At 41.4% G+C, this 27,839-nt stretch overlaps 1 protein-coding gene across 6 annotated transcripts in view; it reads left to right on the top strand.

Moving 5' to 3' along the window:
• The window catches only part of LOC123508778, a 78,206-nt gene that overhangs the window by 27,505 nt on the left and 22,862 nt on the right, over positions 1 to 27,839 (top strand). For all 6 annotated transcript variants that reach the window (XM_045262680.1, XM_045262685.1, XM_045262683.1 and 3 more), the window contains exons 7-10: positions 10,494 to 10,622; positions 11,847 to 12,029; positions 25,053 to 25,222; positions 27,629 to 27,773. In XM_045262680.1, coding sequence (XP_045118615.1) covers positions 10,494 to 10,622; positions 11,847 to 12,029; positions 25,053 to 25,222; positions 27,629 to 27,773 — 627 coding nt within the window. The remainder of the gene's footprint in view (positions 1 to 10,493; positions 10,623 to 11,846; positions 12,030 to 25,052; positions 25,223 to 27,628; positions 27,774 to 27,839) is intronic.

The following is a 27,839-nucleotide window of genomic DNA, read 5'->3' as shown; positions in this document are numbered from 1 at the left end:
AGGAGAGAGGAAGAAAGAAAGTTTGAGAAAGATGTAGTGGATAAAAGCAAGGATGAACCAAAACTTTTCTACAAGTTTATAAACGGCAAAACAAAGAATAAGGAAACAATTGAAAAAATAATTAAAGAAGGAAAGACATACCAAACAGAGAAAGAAATGCGTGAAATAATGAATGAGAGCTTCAAATCGGTATTCACTGAAGAAGATGACTTCACAGAACCCAATAGGACATTGGATTGCCAAGGATTACAGGAAATTGCAGTTCATAAAGAGGATATTGGAAGATTACTGGACAAGTTGGAAGTCAGAAAAGCAATGGGGCCAGATGGTGTATCAGGCTGGGTGTTAAAAGAATGTAAAGAGCAATTACTGGATCCAATTTGGGAAATAATTAAAAGTTCAATAAATGAAGGGAAAGTTCCACTAGAGTGGAAGAGAGCCAACATAATACCAATATTTAAAGGAGGAAAGGCAACTGAACCACTAAACTACAGACCAGTGTCATTTACAAGTGTCGTAGGGAAGTTATGTGAAATAATTATCAAAGAAAAATGGGTTAAATTTCTAGAAGAGAAGCAAGTCATATCAAACTGACAATTTGGGTTAGGACAAGGGCAGTCATGTGTTTCAAACTTATTAAGCTTCTACTCCAGGGTTATTGCAGGACTTGAAAGCAGAGATGGATGGGTAGACACAGTATACCTGGACATTAAAAAGGCATTTGATAAAGTCCCTCACGGAAGACTTCTTTGGAAACTAGAGAACATAGGAGGACTGTGTGGAACCTTGCTCGAATGGACAAGAAATTATTTGAAGGATAGGGAAATGAGAACTGTGATCAGAGATATATACTCATCTTGGTGTAAAGTAACTAGTGGGGTGCCACAAGGGTCATTGTTAGCCCCCATTATGTTTCAAGTTTATGTAAATGACATTCACATTGGAGTAAACAGCTATATGAATTTATTTGCTGATGATGCATAGTTGCTTAAAGTTATCAAAACTAGAGAGGACTGTATACTGCTACAGGAAGATTTAAATAAGATCTGTGAATGGAGCAAGAATTGGAAATTGGAGTTTAACCCCTAGCCGGCGGCAGTGGACGTTGGCTGTCTCCTAAAATGTGAATCGTCTATATATAGCTTCTGCCGCCTACTGGTGTGCAGCATAAATTTAGTTACACCGCATTTTGTTACGTTTTGACAGCATCTTTATATAGACTCTACCGCAATTTCGCGCCGTGTTTACAAGTTTCTCAAATCAAACTTTAGGCTTTAAAGTGAAATTTCTTTATATGTTTACTAGGATAATGGAGTCACTCACACCCACATTAAAAATGTGTCCAGGACTTGTGACCTGGATGTGGTTTCCTCCACCCTCCCAATTTTTTTGTTTTTGTTTTTGCTTCCTGGCAACCCTACGTAAGCCTCAGTCTTGCTGGCGTCTCCAAGGCAGGCACGCGTACGGGGGTCCTTCCAAGGCTTTCTCTGTGTTCCTCTGCTTGAATACACCTACTACAGTTAGTACGTGTTTCACTGAAGAACCTTCACCTTCGTGGCTGTACCGTCCCGACAGCTACCCAACACCACATGGCGCAGTGAGTAGGATCACGAGTCTTCCCGACGCCATCGCCGCCACGCCAGCAGGGACTCCACTGCCTCTTCACGCCCTTCCCTGGGTTTTACGGAGCTTCAGTGACTCTTGTGACAGTGCGTGCAGTGCCTAGTGTTGTGTGTGCAGTGCTGTGACAGTGTGTGCGGTGTCGTGCCTTTGCGTGCAGTGTTTTGCGTTCTAGTCTTCCCTCGCCGTTCACAAGGGACGCTACACCCTTGGCGGGAGACAGACATCGCAGCATCACATCCCCCTCGTCCAGCGCGCAGCGGTAACTGAGGTGGTGGTGCCTTGCGGGGTGCCGCCGGGTGCGACACGCGCAGTACCGACGACCGAGTTGCCAGATACTGCCGCACACACGCGCACTCCCTTGCATTAACTTTATATATAACCCAGCTGTTCACGGGTTTCTCTATTGATTGTGGGGACGCTTCCTGTCTGTTCACGGGTTTTCCTTGTTCATCATGTCGCTCCCGCGTCCTTCGCCCGAGTGCAGCGACACCGAACACCAGCAGGAAACTCTTCAGTTTTCAGATGACGAAGCCAGTCCCCGGGGGAGTCCGGGTGGCTTACCCTTGGGCCCGCCGCTACTCACCCCCCACCTGCCCCACTCCTCGCCTCAACCCCACCAGTCTCCTCCCGCGCATCAAGACGGTACCATTCTTCACCTCATCAAATACTTGGAGGAATCACGTCTGTCAGCTGATTTGCGTAGAAGACAGGAGGATGAGGAAAGGCGGCGAGCAGAGGAGTCAAGAAGGGAAGCAGAGGAAATGAGACGCAGGGATGACAACGAGCGTTTCATGGCACTGCTACAACTGTTGTTAGTTCAGGCATCGCCAGCCCAACACCAGCCGTCTCCAGCCCGCTTACCTGTTCCCTTACCAACACTCAGCCCTTTCGCCCCAGCCTATCAGCCTGCAGTCACTGGTCTCGTGGGGACTACACCTGTTGCAGCGGTGAGTGCTACTCCCGTCACTGCCTTGCCTGCCGTGACAGCTGTTCCAACAGTTGCCACCCTCCCACCTCCCGCCGTGACTGCCGTTACAGCCGCTGCACCACCCGTCACCGTGACTGCGACTCCTACGTCCACAGCAGGCCCCCCCCCACGGGCAAACCTGTGGCTCAGAGTTCACCAATCCTGCAAGCCGACGCCACCTACCAGATGTTCAGGCAATGGCGTCGCTGGTGGCATGATTTCTCAGTCATGATTGATCTGCAGCGCCTTCCCAGAGAAAAGCAGTTGATCCAGCTACGGATGTCTGTTTCCCTGGAGGTTCAGAGGACTCTTGAACACACTCTCGGGATCGCTCCTGACACACTGTTAGCCGTGGATGAAGTCCTCGATGTGTTGCAATCCCACTTCAAGAGTCAACGTAACGAGGCTCTCCGCCGCCGTGAACTCCTGTGCTGCAAACAGGCAGTGGGTGAGTCTTTTCTGATTTCTATGTCCGCCTGAAAAACCTTGCTGAAGAGGTCGACCTTTGCTCCGGTGATCCAGTGACTTGTGCTGAGACCCAGCTGAAGATGGTTTTGCTCATGGGCATCAGAGAGGAGGAGCTCGTTCAACGCCTCATCTCTATGGACTCAGGTGCCCCTCTCCAGGACCTGGTCACCTGCTGCCGCTCGTATGAGGCCGCCCGGAACACAGCATCCGCCATCCAGTCGTCTCCAAGTCAGCTGTTCTCCATCTCTGCCTACAGACGGGAAAGCGACGTGACAAGGCCACCTCCTCACTTCAGCAACCGCCTTCGGAACAGCGAGGGAAGCCTGCAGCCGTTGACGTGTCCCAACCCTGCCAGTGTTGCTCCCGCCGGCACTCATATGGTCAGTGCCCTGCTGTCGACAGCACCTGTAGCAACTGCGGACGCAAGGGCCATTGGGCAAAGACTGCCAGGTGCCCTGCCAAAGACACCCAATGTCGTGCCTGTAAAAAGACTGGGCATTACGACAAGTGCTGCAGGTTAACAAATGCGACTCACAGCCAGAACAGCTCTCACGCTACGTCACAGAAGAAGAGCTCCTGCCGCAGTGTGACTCGCAGTCCAGCGTCTGAGGCCATGACTCCTAAACCTGTGTGTATTCACCTGACGCATGGAGGATCCACTTCCCACCTCCAAATGCTGCCAGATACAGGCGCGGACGTCACAGTCATTGGCCAGCGACACCTCAGCATTCTTCAAATCCCCAGGGACAGCCTACAGCCTCTACCTCCCGTGCACACGCTGACGGCGGACGGTTCAGAGATGGCACCTGCCCTGGGATGTTTTCAAGCTACCTTACGGCTCGGGCAAAGGTCTTGCATCGCCCAGATCCAAGTTCACGATGGCGTCCAGACCCCACTCCTCTCCTATGGCCACTGCAAGGAACTGGCCATCATCTCCCCGGAGTTCCCGAAGCCGATTCTCAAGGTCAAGCATGTTAACCGGTGCAGCGAGCGGCCCCTCCTGACATCACGTCTCCATATGCTGCAAAGGAGTACTTCCTTCGTGAGTTTTCAGACGTACTTCTCTCCAAGGAGGATCTGAGGAAGGCTCCCTGAAGCCCATGGTCGCACAGCCCATGCAGATCCACCTGAAGGAGGGCGCTACACCGTTCGCCATTCACACACCACGACAGATCCCTTCGCATTCCAGCAGCAAGTCAAGGATGAGCTGGACTCCATGGTGCGTCAAGGGATAATTGAGCCTGCCGGCGATGAGCCGTCTGCCTGGTGTCACCCCTTGGTCGTCGTGGCTAAGGACAAGGGAGTTCGCATCACGGTGGACCTCACAAAGCTCAATAGCCAGGTTTCTCGCCCAGCTCACCCAGCACCAACACCTTACGCCGCTGTCCGCAGAGTCACTCCGTCATCCCGCTTCTTCACGACAGCAGATGCTCTGTGTGGGTACTGGCAGTTGGTACTTGACGAGAAGGATCGCCACCTCACAACTTTCATCACCCCGTTCGGCCGGTTTAGGCATTGCCGAGGCCCCATGGGCTTCGCAGCTACTGGTGACGCCTACTGCCACCGCGGCGACTTGGCACTCCAAGGGTTGGAGAATTGTGTCAAGGTGGTGGACGACATTCTTCTCTTTGATGATGACTTCCCACACACTTGCAGAGGATTCATCAGATGCTCAGCAGATGCAGAGAGCACGGGATCACCCTCAACAAGGACAAGTTTTCAGTTGCCGAGCCTCAGGTCCGATTCTGTGGCTACAACCTCTCCCCCTCTGGCATCTCTGCAGGCGAAGACCGCGTCAGTGCAATCCGGGACTTTCCTACGCCCGCGAACTTGACTGACCTCCGCTCCTTTATGGGCTTAGTGAACCAGCTGTCAGAGTTCACCCCGGACATAGCAGCCGCAGCCCAGCTTCTTCGCCCTCTCTTGAGCCCTAAACGGACGTTCACTTGGACAGCGGACCATGATGAAGCCTTCAACCATGTCAAGACGGTGCTTCTCCAGCCGCCTGTTCTGGCCCACTTTGATCCAGCGCTACCAGTCGTCCTCCAGACGGATGCCTCCCGCCTTCATGGGATTGGGTACGCTCTCCTACAAGATCACGGCCAAGGATGCACACGACTAGTTCAATGTGGCTCACGCTTCCTCACTGACGCTGAGACGCGCTACGCCACCATTGAGCTCGAGCTGCTTGCCGTTGTATGGGCCATGTCCAAGTGTCGGCTCCACCTCATAGGCCTACAGCACTTCACGCTGATGACGGACCATCGGCCACTGGTCCCGATCCTGAATGCCTACACTTTGGACGCGATCGAGAATCCCCGTCTCCAACGTCTGAAGGAGAAAATCTCGCCCTACCTCTTCACAGCCGTATGGCGCGCCGGGAAGTTGCTACGCATCCCAGATGCTCTGTCGAGAGCCCCAGTCAGCCACCCCACTCCTGAGGACGAGATGGCGTGCACTGCTGCCACTGCCCACCTGCGGTGTGTCGTAGCTGCCAACGCTGAAGGCTCCGACCAAAACACACCACACCATGACGCCGATCGGACGCTCCAGGAGTTCAGAGCAGCAGCGAGGGCAGACCCGTCATATGCCCACCTCACCGCCTGCGTGACATCTGGCTTCCCGTCCAACCGGTACGAGCTCCACAGTTCCCTACTTCCCTACTGGAAGCTCCGCGATCACCTCTACGCAGATGGGGAGCTTGTCCTCTATGGCCAGAGGATCGTTGTTCCTGTAGCTCTCCGCCGCCGCACCCTTGCTCGTCTCCATGACAGCCACCGCGGTGTGGAAGCCACTCGCCGTCGGGCGAGGCAGACTGTTTTCTGGCCTGGCATTGACTCTGACATCGCCAATACTGTTCGTGCCTGTGAACCATGTCAAGTCCTCCAGCCGAGCCAACAACAGGAACCCCTGATGTGCGACGACAACCCATCCAGGCCCTTTGAGTCCGTCTCCGCAGACTTCTTCACAGTCGCTGGCAAGTCCTTTCTTGTCATTGCGGACAGACTCTCGGGATGGCCTGTGGTCGTCCCATGTGGTGCGGACACCACAGCCACACGCACCATCCAGATGTTCTGCCGCTATTTCCGGGAAGTGGGTGTCCCCCTCCGTCTCCGCACTGATGGCGGGCCCCAGTTTGCCAGTGCAGACTTCCAGAACTTCATGGAGCGCTGGGGTGTTCACCACATAGTGACTTCGCCGCACTATCCCCAGTCTAATGGCCATGCTGAGGCGGCTGTCAAGTCGGTGAAGCATCTCATCTTGAAGACAGCCCCCTCCGGCAACATTGATACGGAGGAGTTTGCCAGAGGTCTCCTGGAGCTGCGTAACTCTCCCAACTATACAGGACGGTCCCCTTCGCAACACCTCTATGGCCACCCTCTTCGGTCCTGCGTCCCTGCCCACCCAGAGTCCTTCTCCGCGGACTGGCAGACCAAGACGGAGGAATGCGACCGCCGCGCTGCCGCCCGAGCTGAACAGGTGCAGGCTCACTATGACCAGCACGCCAGGCCCCTCCCCAAGCTGTGCATTGGAGCCACAGTCCGCATCCAGGACCCTGTGTCTCTCCGCTGGGATAAGGTCGGTGTGGTCATGGGCTGCAGCAGGAACAGGGAATATGATGTTCGTCTCCCCAGCGGACGTGTCTGGCGACGCAACCGCCGTCTCCTACGCCCAGTGCCGCCCCATGGTGATGATCCTCCCCACCATATCCCTGTGGTCCCTTGGTCAGACGAGAAAAGTCCGTCTGCTTTACTTGCTCCCCCAGTTGCCCCACGTCGTTCCCAGCGGCTCATGGAAAAGAGTTCCGCTCGAGACAGTGCTACGAGCGTGAGGGGGGAGGGAGGTGTGGGTATGTAATGTAATGTAGCATATGTATTCCCTGTACCTCTGATTATCGTACGCCTGGCAACCCTACGTAAGCCTCAGTCTTGCTGGCGTCTCCAAGGCAGGCACGCGTACGGGGGTCCTTCCAAGGTTTTCTCTGTGTTCCTCTGCTTGAATACACCTACTACAGTTAGTACGTGTTTCTATGAAGAACCTTCACCTTCGTGGCTGTACTGTCCCGACAGCTACCCAACACCACAGCTGGAAAGCCGGCTAAAAAGGCAGAATATAAGTATATCTGGATAAAGAGAGAGATGAACCAGGTAGAAAGGGAAAATGAGAGAGAACTGAGGAGTGAAGCTAAGGAAAAAAACAAAGGAAGGACAGAGAACGAAAAGAAGTTTTACTAGAGAGTGCTAGACATGAGACTGAGGAAATGGTATATTCAGGAAGGGGAAGGAAAGCATTAAGAGTCATGTATACAAACATAGATGGGTTTATATCAGAAAGTTTGGAAGTGAGAGATTACATAGTGGAAAAAGGGCCAGATGTGGTATGTATGACAGAAACAAAGTTAAGTGAAGATATCCAAGTGAATTTTAAAGAGCAAGGATACAATGTTTGGAGGAGGGACAGAAAGGGAAAAGCAGGAGGAGGAGTATTGATTATGACTCGATTATGTGGAAGAGATACAGTCCGGAGATAGACTGGCAGAGGTTCTAAGTATAACAATAAGGACCAATGGGAGGGAAAAAAGGAGTATCATTGTTGCATATGTACCACCAAAGACTAATACATGGAGGCTTGATGTACATAAGGAAATGCAAAAGGAAGTACTAAATTGCCTGGATAACATGCTAAGGAAGGATAGAAGAGTGTTGCTCATGGGAGATCTAAACTGTAAACACGTCAATTGGGAAGAAATGGATGCAAGGAGTCGCGCTGGACGTTGGGGGGATGATGTGTTACAACTAGCAATGGTAAACACATTGGATCAATGGGTGAAAGATAATGCAAGATATAGAGGGGAAGATGATCCATCAATGCTGGATTTGATATTTACAAAAAATCCGGAGCCATGTCCAAACATTGAATATCATACTCCAATAGGAAAAAGTGATCATGTGGTCCTAGAAATCGAAGTAGAGGATCGGCAAATTTTGGAATATAATGAGGAACACAAACACAAGAGACGAAACCATGCTAAATCAAATTTTGAGGGATTAAAAAGTTATTTTGGTAGTATTCATTGGAAAGAAATTATGCATGGAAGGACAATTCAAGGAAAGTATGATATATTTCTTGACAATTTATTTATTTTATTTATTTATTTATTTTATTTATTTATTTATTTTTTTTGTCCTGGCCTATAGCACCTGTAGATAACTTGAAGAGTGTTGGAAACACTGTTAAGCGTCCACCCATTAGTGGCACAGGCAATTTTATTTATAGTGGTACCCATATTAGGGGCCATATCACCACCCAAGTGTATCTTTGGTGTAACCACCTAGAACCTGGGTATCATGGTGACATTTAGGTAACTTTAAACCACTTGACAAATGACATAGCTTCAAAGTGTCATGTGGTGGGCTTCGAACCTACGTGCGGATGTCTGCCCGATCCCATGCTCACCACCTTATCCACTATGAAAGCAATGAAAATCTATATGAGAAATGTGATATGAGTGTCTGTGAGGAAAGTAAATTGTAAAATGGAATGAGTGAAATGGAATACACTGAGAGAGTATGTCCATGTTGTAGGAGGGAAAAGCAAAAGGCTTGTACATTGTATGTGAGCAAAGTTCAAAGTATTTATAGGAAAGGAAACTACCCATAAGATTAGAGGATTTACTAAGGAGCTATGTTAGTAGAGATCAGACACTTGGATAAGGGAATGCCCTGATAGTGGAGGTGAGGTTTCTTCTTCAAAGATAAATTAAATGAATAAATTAATTTCTTTTTAACATTTTCCAACTTTACTTCATTAACATTAGCTATAGGATGTACGGAAATTTTGAAGTCACTCAAATCTTAACTCTTGTTATTGTTATTATAGTACAGGTTGGACATCCAGAATTCTATAATCCAGCAAATCCTATAATATGGCATAATATTAATTGGTAGGAATAATTTAAATTTTCCTGAATAATGTAAGTTTGCTGGAACGCCAGTATGATGTGGCGGTGCTTGTGTGTTTCTGTATCCCTCTGCGTGTACATTTATTTATACAGCTAACACATAATAAAACAATGTTACAGTTATATTGCAGACAGATTAAGACTATGTAGGGTGTTTTAGGATGCTTACTTAGGACCACCTGTAGTCTGGAATTTTTTGGAATCTGATAAGCTTTAGGTCTGGCAGTTCATAGATTTGGGAGCTTCAACCTGTACAACTGACCACACTTCTGCAAAGTTCATTATGTGTTATCAAAACTGACTACATTGTATCCTTAAAATATTTAACATTGTATCCTTAAAATATTTAAATTAGTGAACCTTGCTTGAAACATTCAGTGGTAGTAGATGTACAAAGGAGGGCCATCCCCATTCCCTTTTTGAATCCCTGTTATCTTCTGCAAACAGGCCTCCTTCCATCCCACTTCCTCCTACCATTGAATGCTTTGAGCAAAGCTTATGACTAATTATTTTGTGTTTATGATATCGCTAACGTTGACAATTCTAAGTGGATGTCTCAGGAGTGTGGCCAGCTGTACATAAACATAAACAAGATGTGCCATATAGAGATGAGTGTGGGCTATGTTCTTTCTTGGTGAGATAGTTACGCTTTCTCAATTGGAACATCCCATAGTAAACTTCATTGGTTACAATGCTGCCTCTGTCTCTCAGATGTTATTAATTTCCTCAATGCACAAACATAATTATTGCTGCTTATGATATTGTGAGAAGAAATAATTATGATAGATATTAATTCAAGAATGAAGTATGTTTTACTTAGTTTTTATAAGATAATTGAATGCTTGTTGATATGAGTGTGAGTGTAGAATAATGTGTATGCATGCCTAGTCTTTGCTGCCCAATCTGCTGCAGATACTAATTTGTTCTGTAGATGCTTTAGACATTGTATTTTGTTTAGCCAGAAGCAAATCAATGATAAATGCAATAATTGTAGTCTGCTTTGTTTTATGCAGTTACAAAATTACAGAATTACAAAATTTTCCTTACTTGAAAATCATTAACTTACGAATCACAATAGTAAGTGCATTGCAGAAAAAGAACTTGAACAGGCATTGGTGTTTACACTCTATTCAGTTTATATTTCAAGCTTAGGCAATGGGACGGCAAACAATAAATGGTGGTAATGATGCTAGCATAAGGCACCGAGAGATCAGAGTTACACTTTAGGTGAGATAGTCCTTTTATCTGGTTTGTCAAATCTGTAGTAAGATTTTCTGCTGTTTGCTCATTTGGCATGTTTTTTTCATGATTGTCCCACTTCAAATGAAAAATTGATATTCAACGAAACTTCTCTATATTACTGAATGTTTATTAAGTCTGTTTTGTCCTGTACTCTCATATCAAAAAAAGGTTTGATATGATTCTCTTGGCTACAGAAGTTGTTTGGCAACTAAAATGACCTTCCCTTTTCAGGAATTATGATCACCGACACTTCCCAAGGACAGACCATCTCCCAAATCTATCAGTCACAGAACTTGGAATTCATGCCTGACGAAATGACACAGAAGCGGATCATGCCTCTGTATGCTGCAACTCTATCAGGTGAGTAGTAGGGCCCTTCAGAGTCACATGTAGTATTTGCATCTTCTTGAGGGGAATAGTTCTATATAGGGAGATTTATAATATTTTGTATATTTTGTGTGAAGAAGTGGAAGACTTGGGAAGTTTTGCCAATTTTTGCCGAAAATATATTGCCTGATTATTCTTAGATCCATTTCCTGGTAAGAGGCATCTTTAAATATGAGATGCCTAATCTGTGATAACATTTGCCAACTGGAAGTAAGAACTGTTCATTTTCTTGAAATTTGTTCTAAAGAGACTTAACCCAGATTTTTAGAAAAATTACATTCCATGAATTTGTGAATAGATACAGTTTCCCTTGACATCTGTGTCAGTTAGGTAGCAAATGCCTGTGGATAGACAAATTTGTGATAAGGATGATAGTAGAAGTAATTTTAAAAAATTACCCATGACTGCCGTAAGAGCAGTCATGGGTAGAGTCACTTTCTGACACTTGGTAATACCAGGTGCCATCTCCCAAACTTGCAGGCATGATGTTTTATGGGTAACTGCATATATGGGAATCCCATATAGCATTGGCTTGAACAAAGCTGCACAGTCGACATTATTGTGATCAATAGATACAGCAATATGCAATGTTATCTTTCTCTAGTAAACTCTGGAACTTCTTACTGCTTCTGTATTTCCATCCTGCTATGACTTGACTTCATTTAGGAGGAGGATTTTAGGACATATATCCGTTTCTTTTGACTAACTCTCTGGGACTTGCATTGGGACTGGCATTCTAAATGGGCTTTATTTTCACTCTGATGCCTTTGGCCAACTTTCCCCTCTTGCATAAAAAAATCAAGAAAATGTCTTTCTAAGCAGACCTCTGAGAAGCATTAAAGTGTTATTTTAAGTACTGTACTTAGGATAGTAGCAAAAGCTGAATGTTGCTAATATTTTCAATTTTAATCTTTTTAAGCATTACAGAGTGGTAATAGCATTCTACTTAGTGTTGCTGTGGTTTCTATTAATAAATGATAATGCTCAGGATATCATCCTTGGTTTTGTATTAGCTTGAGCTGTAATCATAAACATTTCTTATTTTAAAAACCATGGTTACTTAAAAAAATGGTCTCTCAATAATAGTGTTGTCTTGTCAACTATATATGTCTACTAGTGAAGGAAGCATGATTATGAATACATTGGAGAGTGAACAATAATGTCATGCACCACACCTAAATTTGAATAATTTCACAGGTGACATTGGTCAAACAGCTGTGATTGGCTATTTGGCAAAAGTGGGCAACAATAATTTCTACTTGGGACCTCAAGGAATGTTTGCCAACAGTACAGCTGCCCCCAAGATTTATACTCTAGAGAGGAACTACGACGTTAATGTCCCCTACCTGACCCGAGCTGAAATCTACGCTGGCATAGACAGTGAGTTGACAACCCAGTTTCTTTGGTACAAATACTTCACATTCTGGAGTATCAATTAAGTCAGAAGGCTTAAATATTTTGTACTTATATTTTGATGTCAATTCATGGATTTATAACATATGAAAAATTACACACACACACACACACACACACACACACACACACACACACACACACACAACCCAGAAAAGTACAGCAAGAAAGGACTAAAGAAACTTACATATGAGCGAAATGTAATGTATTCCAACATAAATGGAGTGATATCGGGGATTTTAGAACTCAACGATTACTTGAGGGACAAGAACCCAGATATTGTGGGTCTTACTGAAACAAAACTGAGAGAGGAGAAGACCTGATGAAGGTTGGAGAAGGAAATATAACGTTTGGAAAAGAAATAGAGTAGGTAAGATGGGAGGAGGAGTGATGTTGCTGGTTAAAAAGATATAAAGGTGGATCAAGTGAAAAAGGTATGGGAAAGGCAGAAGTGCTAAAGATCAGAGCAGAAACTAATGAAGGAAAAAGAGGCACTACATAGTGGTGTACGTACCACCTAAGACAAATGCATGGTCAGTACAGGAATATGAAGAAATGATAAGTGATACAGGAACATGTCTGGAAGAAATGTTGGGTGGCTGTGAACGAACTATAATGATGGGAGATTTTAATTGTAAAGAGGTGTGTTGGGAGGACTGGTCAATGGAAGGATCAGAGACAACATGGGAAATACACTATTGACACTGGCAATGGAAAATGTGTTAACTCAGTGGGTCAAAGAAGATACTAGGTTTGGAGGAGAGGGAGCATCGTCAAGACTGGACTTGGTCTTTAGTACAGAGCCAATGGTCATTGAGGAGATGAGGGTGGAGTGCCCTTTAGCAAAGAGTGATCATGCAGTTTTGGAGTTCAAGGTGATAGACGAAGAGAAATCTAGAAGAAATGAAGAATATAAAGTGGGAAGATGGAATTATGCCAAGACAGATTTTGGAAACCTAAAGAAATTCTTTCAAGAGACAAATTGGATGAAATTCAAGAGTGCTAAGGAGCAAATGAAAAGTGGAAGGAATTTATAAAAATATACAAAGAAGGTGAGAAAAATTTGTACCAATAAGACAACATAGAGAAGTTGGAAAGCAGGACTGGTTTAACGATAGATGTGAAAAGGCTAGAACAAGAAAAGAGGATGCATGGAAGAGGTGGAGAAGGAAAAGACGGATTAAGCAGTGGGAAAGTTACAAAAGAGCAAGAAATGAATATGTGTTGATTAGAAGAGAAGAAAGAAAGAAACAAGAAAAGGATATAATTGATAAATGTAAAGACCAACCAAGGCTTTTTTACAGACATGTGAACAACAACATCAAAAATAGAGAAAGTATTGAAAGTTTAGAAGTAAATGGAGTATACAGTGAAGATCCCAGGAAATGGCAGAGGCTATGAATGGATGCTTTCGGAAGGTATTCACAAAGGAGACTGCTTTTGACAAACCACTGGTAATGGAACAGAAAGGGATTATGAAGGAGTTTCAAGTAACGGTGGAGGAGATCAAGAACATGATGGGGAGTTTAGAAGTGAGAAAAGCTGTGGGACCTGATGGGGTATCAGGATGGATTTTAAGAGAATGCAGGAGCAATTGGCAGAAAAAGTTTGTGAAGTAATTGATGCCTCATTAAGGGAAGGCGTAGTGCCCCAAGACTGGAAAAGAGCTAACATTGTCCCAATCTATAAATCAGGTAACAAGAGAGACCCATTGAACTATAGACCAGTGTCACTTACAAGTGTGGTAGCTAAGATGTGTGAGAGGGTGGTGAAGACTAGATGGACAGACTTCTTGGAGAAAAATGACATACTTTGTGAGTGTCAATTTGGTTTTAGGAAAGGGCGTTCATGCACGACAAACCTGATATGTTACTATTCGAGGGTGATAGATGTAATACAGGAAAGAGATGGTTGGGCTGATGGAATATATCTGGATTTAAAAAAGGCCTTTGATAAGGTACCACACCAGAGACTGATCTGGAAACTTGAAATGGTAGGAGGAGTGCATGGCAGTTTACTAAAATGGATGGAAGACTTTTGGTAGGAAGAGAAATGAGAACAATAATTAAGGACAGACCATCAGAATGGGGATTGGTGGAGAGTGGAGTTCCACAGGGATCAGTGTTGGCACCAGTAATGTTCGCAGTCTACATAAATGACATGGTGGATGGGGTGTCCAGTTATGTGAGCCTATTTGCAGACGATGCAAAATTGTTACGAAAAGTGAGATGTGACAAAGATTGCGAACTACTCCAGGAAGACTTGGACAGAATATGGAAATGGAGCTGTACATGGCAAATGGAGTTCAACACGACAAAATGCAAGAAAATAGAGTTTGGCAAGAGTGAAAGAAGAATCAGGAGTATGTACAAGATAGGAAATGAAGACATAAAACCAGTCATGAAGAAAAAGACCTTGGGGTGACAATTACCAATGACCTATCGCCAGAGAGACATATAAACAAAATAATTGGAGAAGTATTGAACTTATTGAGGAACATAAGAGTGGCGTTCGTATATCTAGATGAAGAAATGATGAAGAAAATAATTACTGCAATGATAAGACCGAGGCTTGAATATGCAACAATACAGTGGGCTCGAACTTAAAGAAACACATAAGGAAACTAGAGAAAGTACAGAGGGCTGCAACGAAAATGGTGCCTGACTTAAGAGATTTGACTTATGAAGACAGACTGAAAAGAATGCAACTTCCAACCCTGGAAAACAGAAGAGAAAGGGAGACCTGATAGCAATATACAGAGTGATGATTGGCATGGAAAAATGGATAGGGAAGATCTGTGTATGTGGAATGGAAGAATGTCGAGAGGGCATGGGAAAAACTAAAATGGCCACTTATAGGAGAGATGTGAAAAATATAGCTTCCCTCATAGAAGGGTGGAAGCATGGAATAGTTTAGACGTGGAAGTGGTCAACGCAAGGAATATTCATGATTTTAAGAAAAAGCTGGACATTAATAGATATGGAGACGGGACAACACGAGCATAGCTCTTTTCCCGTATGTTACAATTAGGTAAATACAATTAGGTAAATACACACACACACACACACACACACACACACACACACACACACACACGGGATGTAAATCGAGGAGTTGTGACCTTGTTGTCCCGGTGTGTGGTGTCTGCCTGGTCTCAGGCTTATCCGAAGATTGGAAATAATGAGCTCTGAGCTCGCTCCGTGAAATGGCTGTCTCGTCAGAGACTGCAGCAGATCAAACAGTGAAACACACACACACACACACACACACACACACACACACACACACACACACACACATGTCCCTCATGGAAGACTTCTTTGGAAACTAGAGAACATTAGGAGGACTGCGTGGAATTGCTGAATGGACAAGAGATTATTTGAAGGATAGAGAAATGAGAACTGTGATCAGAGATACATACTGTCTTGGAGTAAAGTAACCAGCGGGTGACAAGGGTCAGTGTTAGATTATGTTTCAAGTTTATGTAAATGACATTCACATTGGAGTAAACAGCTATATGAATTTATTCGCTGATGATGCAAAGTTGCTAAAAGTTATCAAAACCAGAGAGGACTGTATACTGCTACAGGAAGATTTAAATAAGATCTGTGGATGGAACAAGAAGTGGAAATTGGAGTTTAATGCCAAGAAATGTTACATAATGGAACTAGGAAAGAGTAAGAAGACCAGTATGGAACTATTTGATGAGAGAGGAGCAAATAAAGAAAGACTAAAGAGGAAAAAGATCTTGGAGTAGTCATACAAGAAAATCTGAGTCCTGATAAACACATAAATAAGATATTTGGACTATCATATAGGATGTTGACTAATATAAGAGTGGCATTTCATTACATGGATAAAGATATGATGAAAATAATCATCACAAGCATGATACACCGAAGGCTGGAATATGCAGAAGTGGTATGATTTCTGAGTTCTATAAAAGATATAAGAAAACTGGAAAGGATACAGAAGATTGGTACAAAGATGGTGCTGGAGTTAAAGAACCTCACATATGAAGAACGACTGAAGGAAATGGGATTGCCAACCTTACAAGATAGAAGAGAACGAAGGGACCTAATAACAATGTATAAAATAGTAAATGGTATTGAAAAGATAGACAAAGAAGACCTGGTGCTGTTGATGGAAGAGGATGGAAGGACAAGAGGACATGAAAAGAAGATCAGGATGAGGCAGTGTGTGAAGGATGTTTTGAAAATACAGTTTTCCACACAGAACGGTGAAAAAATGAAATGCATTGGATAATGGAATTGTTGCAGCACACAGTGTGCATAACTTTAAAGAAAAACTAGATAAATGGAGATATGGAGACAGGACACTATGAGTGAATGTTCTAGGGAAATAAGCTACCTCGGAGCCATTGAGCAGGACGCACACATCTGAGCAGCTCGCTGAGATTACTTCAAAAGGAGTTGGACCACAGGCCTAGACGTATGTACAGGGGGAGAGGGGGCCATAAGTTCTTCTATCTCGAAATTATATAAGTGTTAGATCACATATACGTAGATAATTAATGAACAACGTGAGAGAGATGGAACCAAGTAGCGCTGCCAGGCACATGACAGAACCAAAACATACGCCGTGTGGGAACCAAGGCATTATAGAAACCCCTATAGGTTTAAGAAAACTGACTGATGATATTATGGATAAGGATTTCTCGGGTTTCCGGGATGAACGAAGTAATATGAGAAGACTTGTTAATATAGAAAGAGAATTAAGATACACGAAGGAGGTGATGACCAGTCTTATGGATAAACAAGACCGACTGCTTGCAGAAAACACAGCCTTGAAACTAAGAGTAACTGAATGTGAGAAAGTAAATAAAATAAACCAAGAATTGAAAGAGAAGATTCTAGAAATAAGGAAGCAAAATGACGTTCTTAAAACAACATGTTAAAATTATGAAAGGTCTCTAAAGAACTTGCAGGATAAAGTGCAGCACGGGATTACTGACAGGGTAGAAGGTGGTCTAGGTGATAAGTTGAAAGAATTAAGAATTGAATGGAGACACGAGCAAGAAGAGGAAAAAGTCAAATTTTCAGAAGTGGTAAGGAGACAAATTCAGGAGAACACCAAAGTCGCTGTAATAGAAGCTATCAAGGAGAAGGAAGATTTAGTGCCAGATGCAGTGGACAAGAAAAAAAGCTTTGTGATTTATGGGATGAGAGAAAAGAAAATCTAAATAAATTCACAAGAGAACGTGAAGAAAGGGAAATGGCCAAAACAGTTATCAAACGAGTACAAGACAGCACACAAGAATTTGACCAGGAGGTAGAGGAAGTGATTAGACTGGGAAGGTACACTGAAGGAGGAAAGAGACCAATGAAGGTAAAAATGAGATCTCAAGTGGCTATACAGGAAATAATGGCTAGAAAAGGGAAGCTGGCCAATGATGTCGATCACAAGAAAATATGGATAAAAAGAGATATGAACATAGAGGAAAGGAAAAAGGAGAAAGTGCTAAGAAGTGAAGCTAAGGAAAAAAACGAGGAAAGGACAGAGATGGAGAAGAAGAATTTTTAGTGGAGGGTCCTGGATATGAGACTAAAGAAGTGGTACCTAAGGAAAAAAGAGGAGGTCGTGGAGGAAGTAATAAATTAAGAGTGACTTATACTAACATAGATGGTTTGTTATCAAGTATATTGGAAGTAAGCGATTATTTGAAAGAGAAAAAGCTAGATGTAAAGTGTATCATTGAAACAAAACTGAAAAAAGAGATTGATGTCAACTTTAAAGAGGAAGGATATAATACCTGGAAGAGGGACAGGAAGGATAAAGGGGGAGGAGGAGTGCTAATAATGGTTCGTGATAACATTTGGGTGGAGGATGTGCAATATGGTGAGGACAAAGTGGAAGCATTGGGAGTAACAATCAGAACAGAAGATTTGAAGAAAAGAAAAATTATAGTTACATATGTTCCAGCAAAGACTAATACATGGGGATCAGAAGAGCATAAAGATATGCAAAGAGAGACTATTGTCTCTCTGGATAACAGTATAAGAAGAGATAGAAGAATACTCTTAATTGGAGACTAACTGTAAAAAAATAAACTGGAGAAAGATGGAAGTAATGGAGAATGCTGGGCAGTGGAGTGAGAAAGTGTTACAGATGACTATGGTTAATACAATGGACCAGTGGGTGGAGGAGTCCACAAGGTACAGTGGGGAAGAAGAACCATCGTTGCTTGACTTAATCTTCACAAAGAAACCAGAGTCCCCTCCAATCATACAATACCTTGGTCCAGTGGGGAAAAGTGATCATGTGACAATAGGGATATAAATGCAGGAGGAAGACGAGATAAGTTACAGAGAGGACTATAAAGGAGAGAGATTAAATTATGCAAGAGCAGATTTTGAAAAATTGAGGAGTTATTTTGTGGATATTGTGTGGAGTAATATTATGTGCAGGAAGACTGTACAAGAGAAATATGACATATTCTTACTGAAATATAATGAAGGAGTAAAAAAGTTTACCCCTGTTTATAGAGTTCAGAAAAAAGTACATGCTTGGTACAATGCTAAATGCATACAAACAAAAAAGGCAAAGGATAACCTTGCTCGAATGGACAAGAGATTATTTGAAGGATATGGAAATGAGAACTGTGATCAGAGACACATACTCATCTTGGGGTAAAGTAACTAGTGGAGTGCCACAAAGGTCATTGTTAGCCTCCATTATGTTATATAAACGACATTCACATTGGGGTAAACACTTTATAAGTTTATTCGCTTATGATGCAAAGCTGCTAAGAGTTATCAAAACCAGAGAGGACTGTCTGCTGTTGCAGGAAGATAAACAAGATCTATGAGTGGAGCAGGAAGTGGAAATTGGAGTTTAATGCCAAGAAATGCCACATAATTGGACTAGGAAAGAGTAAGAGAAGACCGGTATGGAACTATTTGATGGGAGAGGAACAAATAATGAAGACTAAAGAGGAAAAGATCTGGATGTGATCATATAGGAAAATCTGAGCCCTGAAAAACACATAAACAAGATATTTGGACTATTATATAAAGTGGCATTTCCTTACATGGATATAGATATGATGAAAAAAATCATCACAAGCATGATACGCCCAAGGCTGGAATATGCAGCAGTGGTATGGTCTCGGAGCTCTAAAAAGGATATAAGAAAATTGGAAAGGATACTAGAGATTGCTACAAAGATGGTGCCAAAATTAAAGGACCTCACATATGAAGAATGACTGAAGGAAATAGGACTGCCAACTTTACAAGATAGAAGAGAACGTGGGGACCTAATAACAATGTATAAGATATTAAATGATATTGAAAAGATAGACAAAGAAGACCTGGTGCTGTTGACAGAAGATGGAAGGACAAGAAGACATGAAAAGATCAGGATGAGGCAGTGTGTGAAGGATATTGGAAAATACAGTTCTCCACACTAACAGTGGAAAAATGGAATGAATTGGATAATGAAGTTGTTACAGCACATAATGTGTATAACTTTAAGGAAAAATGAGATAAATGGAGATATGGAGACAGGACACTATGAGCTCTGCTCGAACCCTGTACAATACAACTAGGTAAATACACACACACACACACACACACACACATATAAGATGGGTGAAGAAGTAGTGTTGAAAAAGGTGGAAAAGGAAAAGGATTTGGGAGTGATAATACAAGACCATGGGCAGTTTGAGGCTCATATTGATAAGATGTTTGGAGAAACGTATAATTTGATAAATATTGGATTAGCCTTCCATTATATGGATAAAGATATGATGAAGAAATTAATTAGTACGGTAATTAGACCAAGATTGGAATATGCTGTAGTGGTCTCCTTATAAAAAGAAGCATATAAGGAAGTTGGAGAGATTGCAGAGAATGGCAACAAAAATGGTTCCGGAATTGGCAGAAATGACCTATGAGGAGAGATTAAAAGAAATGAATTTGCTTACCTTGGAACAAAGAAGAGAAAGAGGAGATTTAATACAGGTTTATAAACTGTTGAACGGACTGGATGAAGTGGATAATGAGCAAATGATGTTGAGAGAGGAAAACTTAGATAGAACAACGAGATCGCATAGTAAAAAGATAGCCAAGGGAATATGCTTGAAGGATGTGAAGAAATATATTTTCCCACAAAGATGTGTGGAGGTGTGGAATGGTTTGAGTGAGGAGGTGGTGTCAGATAGGAGTGTACATAGTTTTAAAGGAAAGTTGGATGTGTGTAGATATGGAGACGGGGCCACACGAGTATGATACCCAGGCCCTGTAAAATTACAACTAGGTGAATACAACTAGGTGAATACACACACACACACACACGCACACACACACACACACACACACACACACACACACACACACACGGGACATCGTCGATGGCGGAGGTGGTCGCTGAGCTCCAGAGCAATCATCTATAATTCTACAGTTACCTAAGAGTAACCAAGGTGGGAAAGGAGCTGGTAATGTTTGTCCCGTCTCCATATAGTCATGTTAACTGTTGATTAGCAAAATAATGTCCAGTGAAGGTAAATATAAACTGTAGCCTGCGTTTGAGCCATCAGCTGGTTTGTTTACGTCTGCGCAACATGGCGGCCGTGAACTCGAAAGAGGAATCAAACTTCACAGGGTTTCAAGGAATAATGGAGAAGAGCGCTTATGTGAAGAAAATTCTGGAGTTAGAAGGTAAAATTGAAAAACTGTTTGAAAAGTATGAGGGCCTGGAAACGAGTTATGACAATGTAAAGAGAGATTGTGCCGATATGAAGAAGGAAAATGCAGCACTGAAAGAGGAAGTTAAGCTAATTAAAGTGAATTGCGAAAAATGTGGAGAATCTCTAGGAAAAGTGATGGAGAAGCAGGCTGAATGGAAAAAGTCAGGAAGTGGAAAGAAAGGAGGTAAATTACAAAGTTGCAAGTCTGGAAAAGGAAATCAAAGAGTCAGGGAGAAAACTTTGGGCCTTGCTGAAATTATAGATCAACAGATCATAGAAGAGAAGATAGCTGAGAAAGTGGTGAAGGTTATTAAGTCAAATGAGACATTGGTGAGGGAAACTGTAGACAAAAAGAGATGTGTGGTGATATTTGGTGTGGAGGAGGATAAGACACCGAGTAAAATGGAGAGAGAGAAAACATAAAAAGGTGATAAATAATATCATTAATGTGGTGCAAGAGGAGGAAAAGACCTAGTACAAGAAATAGAGGACTTCCATAGAATTGGAAAGTTCACAAGAGAAGGTATGAGGCCAATAAGAATCAAACTTAAGTCACAAAAGGATGTAGATGAATTGGTGGAGAAGTCATGGAGGCTAGCCCAGCAGGAAACAACAAGGAAGATTTGGTTGAGAAGAGATCTCGGTGAAAAGGAAAGAGAAATGTTAAATGAGTTGAGAAAGGAGGCTTTGAAAAAAATGAAGAGAGGACAGAAGAAGAGAAGAAAGAGTTTTTCTGGAGAATCTTGGATATGAGACTGAGGAAGTGGTTCATAACCCAGAAAAGTACAGCAAGAAAGGACTAAAGAAACTTACATATGAGCGAAATGTAATGTATTCCAACATAAATGGAGTGATATCGGGATTTTAGAACTCAACGATTACTTGAGGGACAAGAACCCAGATATTGTGGGTCTTACTGAAACAAAACTGAGAGAGGGAGAAGACCTGATGAAGGTTGGAGAAGGAAATATAACGTTTGGAAAAGAAATAGAGTAGGTAAGATGGGAGGAGGAGTGATGTTGCTGGTTAAAAAGATATAAAGGTGGATCAAGTGAAAAAGGTATGGGAAAGGCAGAAGTGCTAAAGATCAGAGCAGAAACTAATGAAGGAAAAAGAGGCACTACATAGTGGTGTACGTACCACCTAAGACAAATGCATGGTCAGTACAGGAATATGAAGAAATGATAAGTGATACAGGAACATGTCTGGAAGAAATGTTGGGTGGCTGTGAACGAACTATAATGATGGGAGATTTTAATTGTAAAGAGGTGTGTTGGGAGGACTGGTCAATGGAAGGATCAGAGACAACATGGGGAAATACACTATTGACACTGGCAATGGAAAATGTGTTAACTCAGTGGGTCAAAGAAGATACTAGGTTTGGAGGAGAGGGAGCATCGTCAAGACTGGACTTGGTCTTTAGTACAGAGCCAATGGTCATTGAGGAGATGAGGGTGGAGTGCCCTTTAGCAAAGAGTGATCATGCAGTTTTGGAGTTCAAGGTGATAGACGAAGAGAAATCTAGAAGAAATGAAGAATATAAAGTGGGAAGATGGAATTATGCCAAGACAGATTTTGGAAACCTAAAGAAATTCTTTCAAGAGACAAATTGGATGAAATTCAAGAGTGCTAAGGAGCAAATGAAAAGTGGAAGGAATTTATAAAAATATACAAAGAAGGTGAGAAAAATTTGTACCAATAAGACAACATAGAGAAGTTGGAAAGCAGGACTGGTTTAACGATAGATGTGAAAAGGCTAGAACAAGAAAAGAGGATGCATGGAAGAGGTGGAGAAGGAAAAGACGGATTAAGCAGTGGGAAAGTTACAAAAGAGCAAGAAATGAATATGTGTTGATTAGAAGAGAAGAAAGAAAGAAACAAGAAAAGGATATAATTGATAAATGTAAAGACCAACCAAGGCTTTTTTACAGACATGTGAACAACAACATCAAAAATAGAGAAAGTATTGAAAGTTTAGAAGTAAATGGAGTATACAGTGAAGATCCCAGGGAAATGGCAGAGGCTATGAATGGATGCTTTCGGAAGGTATTCACAAAGGAGACTGCTTTTGACAAACCACTGGTAATGGAACAGAAAGGGATTATGAAGGAGTTTCAAGTAACGGTGGAGGAGATCAAGAACATGATGGGGAGTTTAGAAGTGAGAAAAGCTGTGGGACCTGATGGGGTATCAGGATGGATTTTAAGAGAATGCAGGGAGCAATTGGCAGAAAAAGTTTGTGAAGTAATTGATGCCTCATTAAGGGAAGGCGTAGTGCCCCAAGACTGGAAAAGAGCTAACATTGTCCCAATCTATAAATCAGGTAACAAGAGAGACCCATTGAACTATAGACCAGTGTCACTTACAAGTGTGGTAGCTAAGATGTGTGAGAGGGTGGTGAAGACTAGATGGACAGACTTCTTGGAGAAAATGACATACTTTGTGAGTGTCAATTTGGTTTTAGGAAAGGGCGTTCATGCACGACAAACCTGATATGTTACTATTCGAGGGTGATAGATGTAATACAGGAAAGAGATGGTTGGGCTGATGGAATATATCTGGATTTAAAAAAGGCCTTTGATAAGGTACCACACCAGAGACTGATCTGGAAACTTGAAATGGTAGGAGGAGTGCATGGCAGTTTACTAAAATGGATGGAAGACTTTTGGTAGGAAGAGAAATGAGAACAATAATTAAGGACAGACCATCAGAATGGGGATTGGTGGAGAGTGGAGTTCCACAGGGATCAGTGTTGGCACCAGTAATGTTCGCAGTCTACATAAATGACATGGTGGATGGGGTGTCCAGTTATGTGAGCCTATTTGCAGACGATGCAAAATTGTTAAGAAAAGTGAGATGTGACAAAGATTGCGAACTACTCCAGGAAGACTTGGACAGAATATGGAAATGGAGCTGTACATGGCAAATGGAGTTCAACACGACAAAATGCAAGAAAATAGAGTTTGGCAAGAGTGAAAGAAGAATCAGGAGTATGTACAAGATAGGAAATGAAGACATAAAACCAGTCATGAAGAAAAAGACCTTGGGGTGACAATTACCAATGACCTATCGCCAGAGAGACATATAAACAAAATAATTGGAGAAGTATTGAACTTATTGAGGAACATAAGAGTGGCGTTCAGATATCTAGATGAAGAAATGATGAAGAAAATAATTACTGCAATGATAAGACCGAGGCTTGAATATGCAACAATACAGTGGGCTCGAACTTAAAGAAACACATAAGGAAACTAGAGAAAGTACAGAGGGCTGCAACGAAAATGGTGCCTGACTTAAGAGATTTGACTTATGAAGACAGACTGAAAAGAATGCAACTTCCAACCCTGGAAAACAGAAGAGAAAGGGGAGACCTGATAGCAATATACAGAGTGATGATTGGCATGGAAAAATGGATAGGGAAGATCTGTGTATGTGGAATGGAAGAATGTCGAGAGGGCATGGGAAAAACTAAAATGGCCACTTATAGGAGAGATGTGAAAAAATATAGCTTCCCTCATAGAAGGGTGGAAGCATGGAATAGTTTAGACGTGGAAGTGGTCAACGCAAGGAATATTCATGATTTTAAGAAAAAGCTGGACATTAATAGATATGGAGACGGGACAACACGAGCATAGCTCTTTTCCCGTATGTTACAATTAGGTAAATACAATTAGGTAAATACACACACACACACACACACACACACACACACACACACACACACACACACACACACACACACACACTATCATAGTAAGAACCTGTTATATAAGTGTCATCTTTTCACAAATTTTCATGTAAGTAATAATAGTTTTATAGGTTTCCATTAAAAACTTTTTCTAGAGAATTATTTACTTGAATATTAATGTTGCATAATGAATTGAGAATATTAACATGCAATATGTTGCACTGCTCATTGATGCTATAAGTTTATTGAATGTATATATTTGTGTTAAGTGATAAAAAACTTGTGGATATTTTTTGTTTGATAAGCAATATAAGAGAAATTTATTTGTATACCTGAATATAATCATTAATCCCATAAGTGTAACAGACATTGCATTAAAGCTCACATACACCATATTGATTGGGCAAGACACTGCTAGTTGTGGCAAAGATAACAATGAGAATTGGTTAGTCCCACCTGCAATTGTATTATTATTCTTGGCTAGATGCACTCTTGCACATAATTTTTTCATGCAGTATGCTAATCATCTATCATTCAGTATTTTTAATGAATCCCTGAAGGTTACCAGATCTTATTGTTTGTCATTTGTGTACAGGTTTGCTGATCCAGAAAGTGCTGATGGAGTCAAGTAACAACCAGCTTAGTTTATCCCAGGCCATAAGGATGTACTACAGTGACCATGGCCTCCCTGGTTACCCTGACTACAAGGCCTGCAATAGAAGAGAAGCATTCAAGTCTTTGAATCTTGCAGTCATTGAAGAGCAGGTACTGAGAATTGGTATGAATGAGTAGTAAATTAAAATTGTCACCAAAATTATTATTCCTGACATTTATTGTAATACTTTCTCAGACATATGATAAATTGTATTCTCAGGAATTAATTGATGTTATTTTATTGAGTGCATGAATAAAAGCAAGTGCAGTGCTTATGTATGAGCCATAATTGGAAATTATGAACCCACAAGCAGATAGCTTCTTTTTACTATTCTTCAGATAGTGGATGCCAACCAACCAATAAGCTAAAGTTTAGGTTTTTTTACGGAGATTAGTTGAAAGAGAGCCAAGACCAGCAGCATAAATATAGGATAGCTGAAACCTTGGGGTGAGGTCATGGTCCATGAAGCGTAACCATCCAGTTTTATTTGCTGTGTTGCAGACCAATGTCATTCTTTCTGATGGGAAAAGGCTGTTGGTTTCTCTAATCTGGAAAGAGAAAAATGTGTATATATATACATATATATATATACACACATATATATATATATATATATATATATATATATATATATATATATATATATATATATATATATATATATATATATATATATATATATATATATATATATATATATATATATATATATATATATATATATATATATATATATATATATATATATATATATATATATATATATATATATATATATATATATATATATATATATATATATATATATATATATATATATATATATATATATATATATATATATATATATATATATATATATATATATATATATATATATATATATATATATATATATATATATATATATATATATATATATATATATATATATATATATATATATATATATATATATATATATATATATATATATATACATACATACATATATATAATACTAGACAATAATATACGACCACGTGTGGTACATGGTTGTGTATTTATGGCTGAAGTAGCATTAGACAAAGATTTGCAATCGTTCTTTGATATTGTGGAATATTTCATGCTCAAGGCCAAACACAGTCAATTCTCAGTCTGCCTCTAGCAGTAGTGGAGTAAGTTTCTCTGCATTGTCCTGTTCAGTAACAGGTCTCTGGATTTATATGACTTGGGTGGTTAGTAGTGCTTTACTTTTTTATTTATTTACTTTTTTTTTTTTTATTTATACCATGTGGGCTTTTCACGGGAATTTATGGGCTAAAGGGGATACTTTTTTTTGGGTATCTCCTATCTCAAAGCCCACCTGCTAGGAAACCGTTACCCTATGTGAGGAAGCCCAACCTACACTTAGACCGTGGACAGGATTCGAACCCATGCGCTTGGAGACCCCCTGGGACCCCAAAGCACGCATAGTTCCACTGTACCACTATGTTGAAATTTAAGGATTTAATGAGTGAGACAATTGTTCAAATGATTGGTCAACAGAGAGGAGGTCATACAATTACTGAAATTTGCATTTTCACTAGCATGGGGCAAACGAGTGTGAAGAAGTACATACGCAAATTTCGTGAAAGAGGAGGTGATCAAATACCACAGAAGAAACCTTGCTCTAGCAGGCCACATCATGCTGAAATTAACAATAAGTCAGCAGCAACAAATTTGATTTGAGATCTTGCATGGTCTGCCAGAGCAAGGTTTCTTCTGTGGTTGCCCCATTTCAATTTACTACACTCATACCTTGATAGTACAGAACTTTCTTTAATGAATTTTGAGAATAGCAGATAAAATCTAGAGCTGCCAACTCAGTTTGAAAGTCCTGTGCTCAGGAGTTGTCACAAACTACTTCCAGCAACATGATCATGATCAAGATCAACCACTATGGATGGAGTTGTAGCGACGCTGAACACAATCTGTTACTGACCATTAGTTGACAGTAATTTTGTGTACATGATTGTATCACTGTGTAAGCCATTGCTCCAAAATTTTTGCCACTTTTTATTTATTGTGTTTGAATTACCTATATTAATTTTTTACAACCATGGTGTCTGAAAGAAAAGTTAAGAAGAAAAAAATGGTTAATTTATTAGTAGCACAGAGGCTTAAGTTGATAAAGAAATAGAAAGTGGTGCATATGTGAAGCTAGTGTGTGAGGAATATTATGTCAAAAAAAAGAACTGTTTCAATATACCTAAGCAAAATCTTAACTAAACAAATATGCTATATGCAGGTATTTTGCACTGTGAGATTGGGCAGCATGCTTCGTTAAAAGTATAGTACTGTATTCATTCCCATCCTTCATAATTTCGTTTTTTATATTAGCCACTCCTGCTGTAACCTAACCTAGTGTTACTACCTAGGAATAATCAGCTTCATTGGTCAAATGTTCCTCCCTTTTAGTCCGTAGCACTGAGGTGTGAATGTATTGTTATAATTTCGACTATGAATAATAATGCATGTTTTTTTATCTTTTTCAGGCTCTGAATTACATGTATGCTTACTCAGCAAAGATTCCAACTGTCAGAGAGAGGATTAAGGAAAAAAAAGATGACTTCCAAATGATTGAACGTTATTTTAAAGAAGCCCTTGGGGAAGCATGGACTGAGTTTAGCAACTTTTTAAGTAAGAACTGCATTTGACTTCCATTTTTCTGTTTTTATTATATCCTCTGAAACACCATGGAATGAC

The sequence above is a fragment of the Portunus trituberculatus genome, chromosome 25 (assembly GCF_017591435.1).
Source record: "Portunus trituberculatus isolate SZX2019 chromosome 25, ASM1759143v1, whole genome shotgun sequence".
NCBI classification, from domain to species: Eukaryota; Metazoa; Arthropoda; class Malacostraca; order Decapoda; family Portunidae; genus Portunus; species Portunus trituberculatus.
This window is presented reverse-complemented; position numbering and strand designations above follow the sequence as displayed.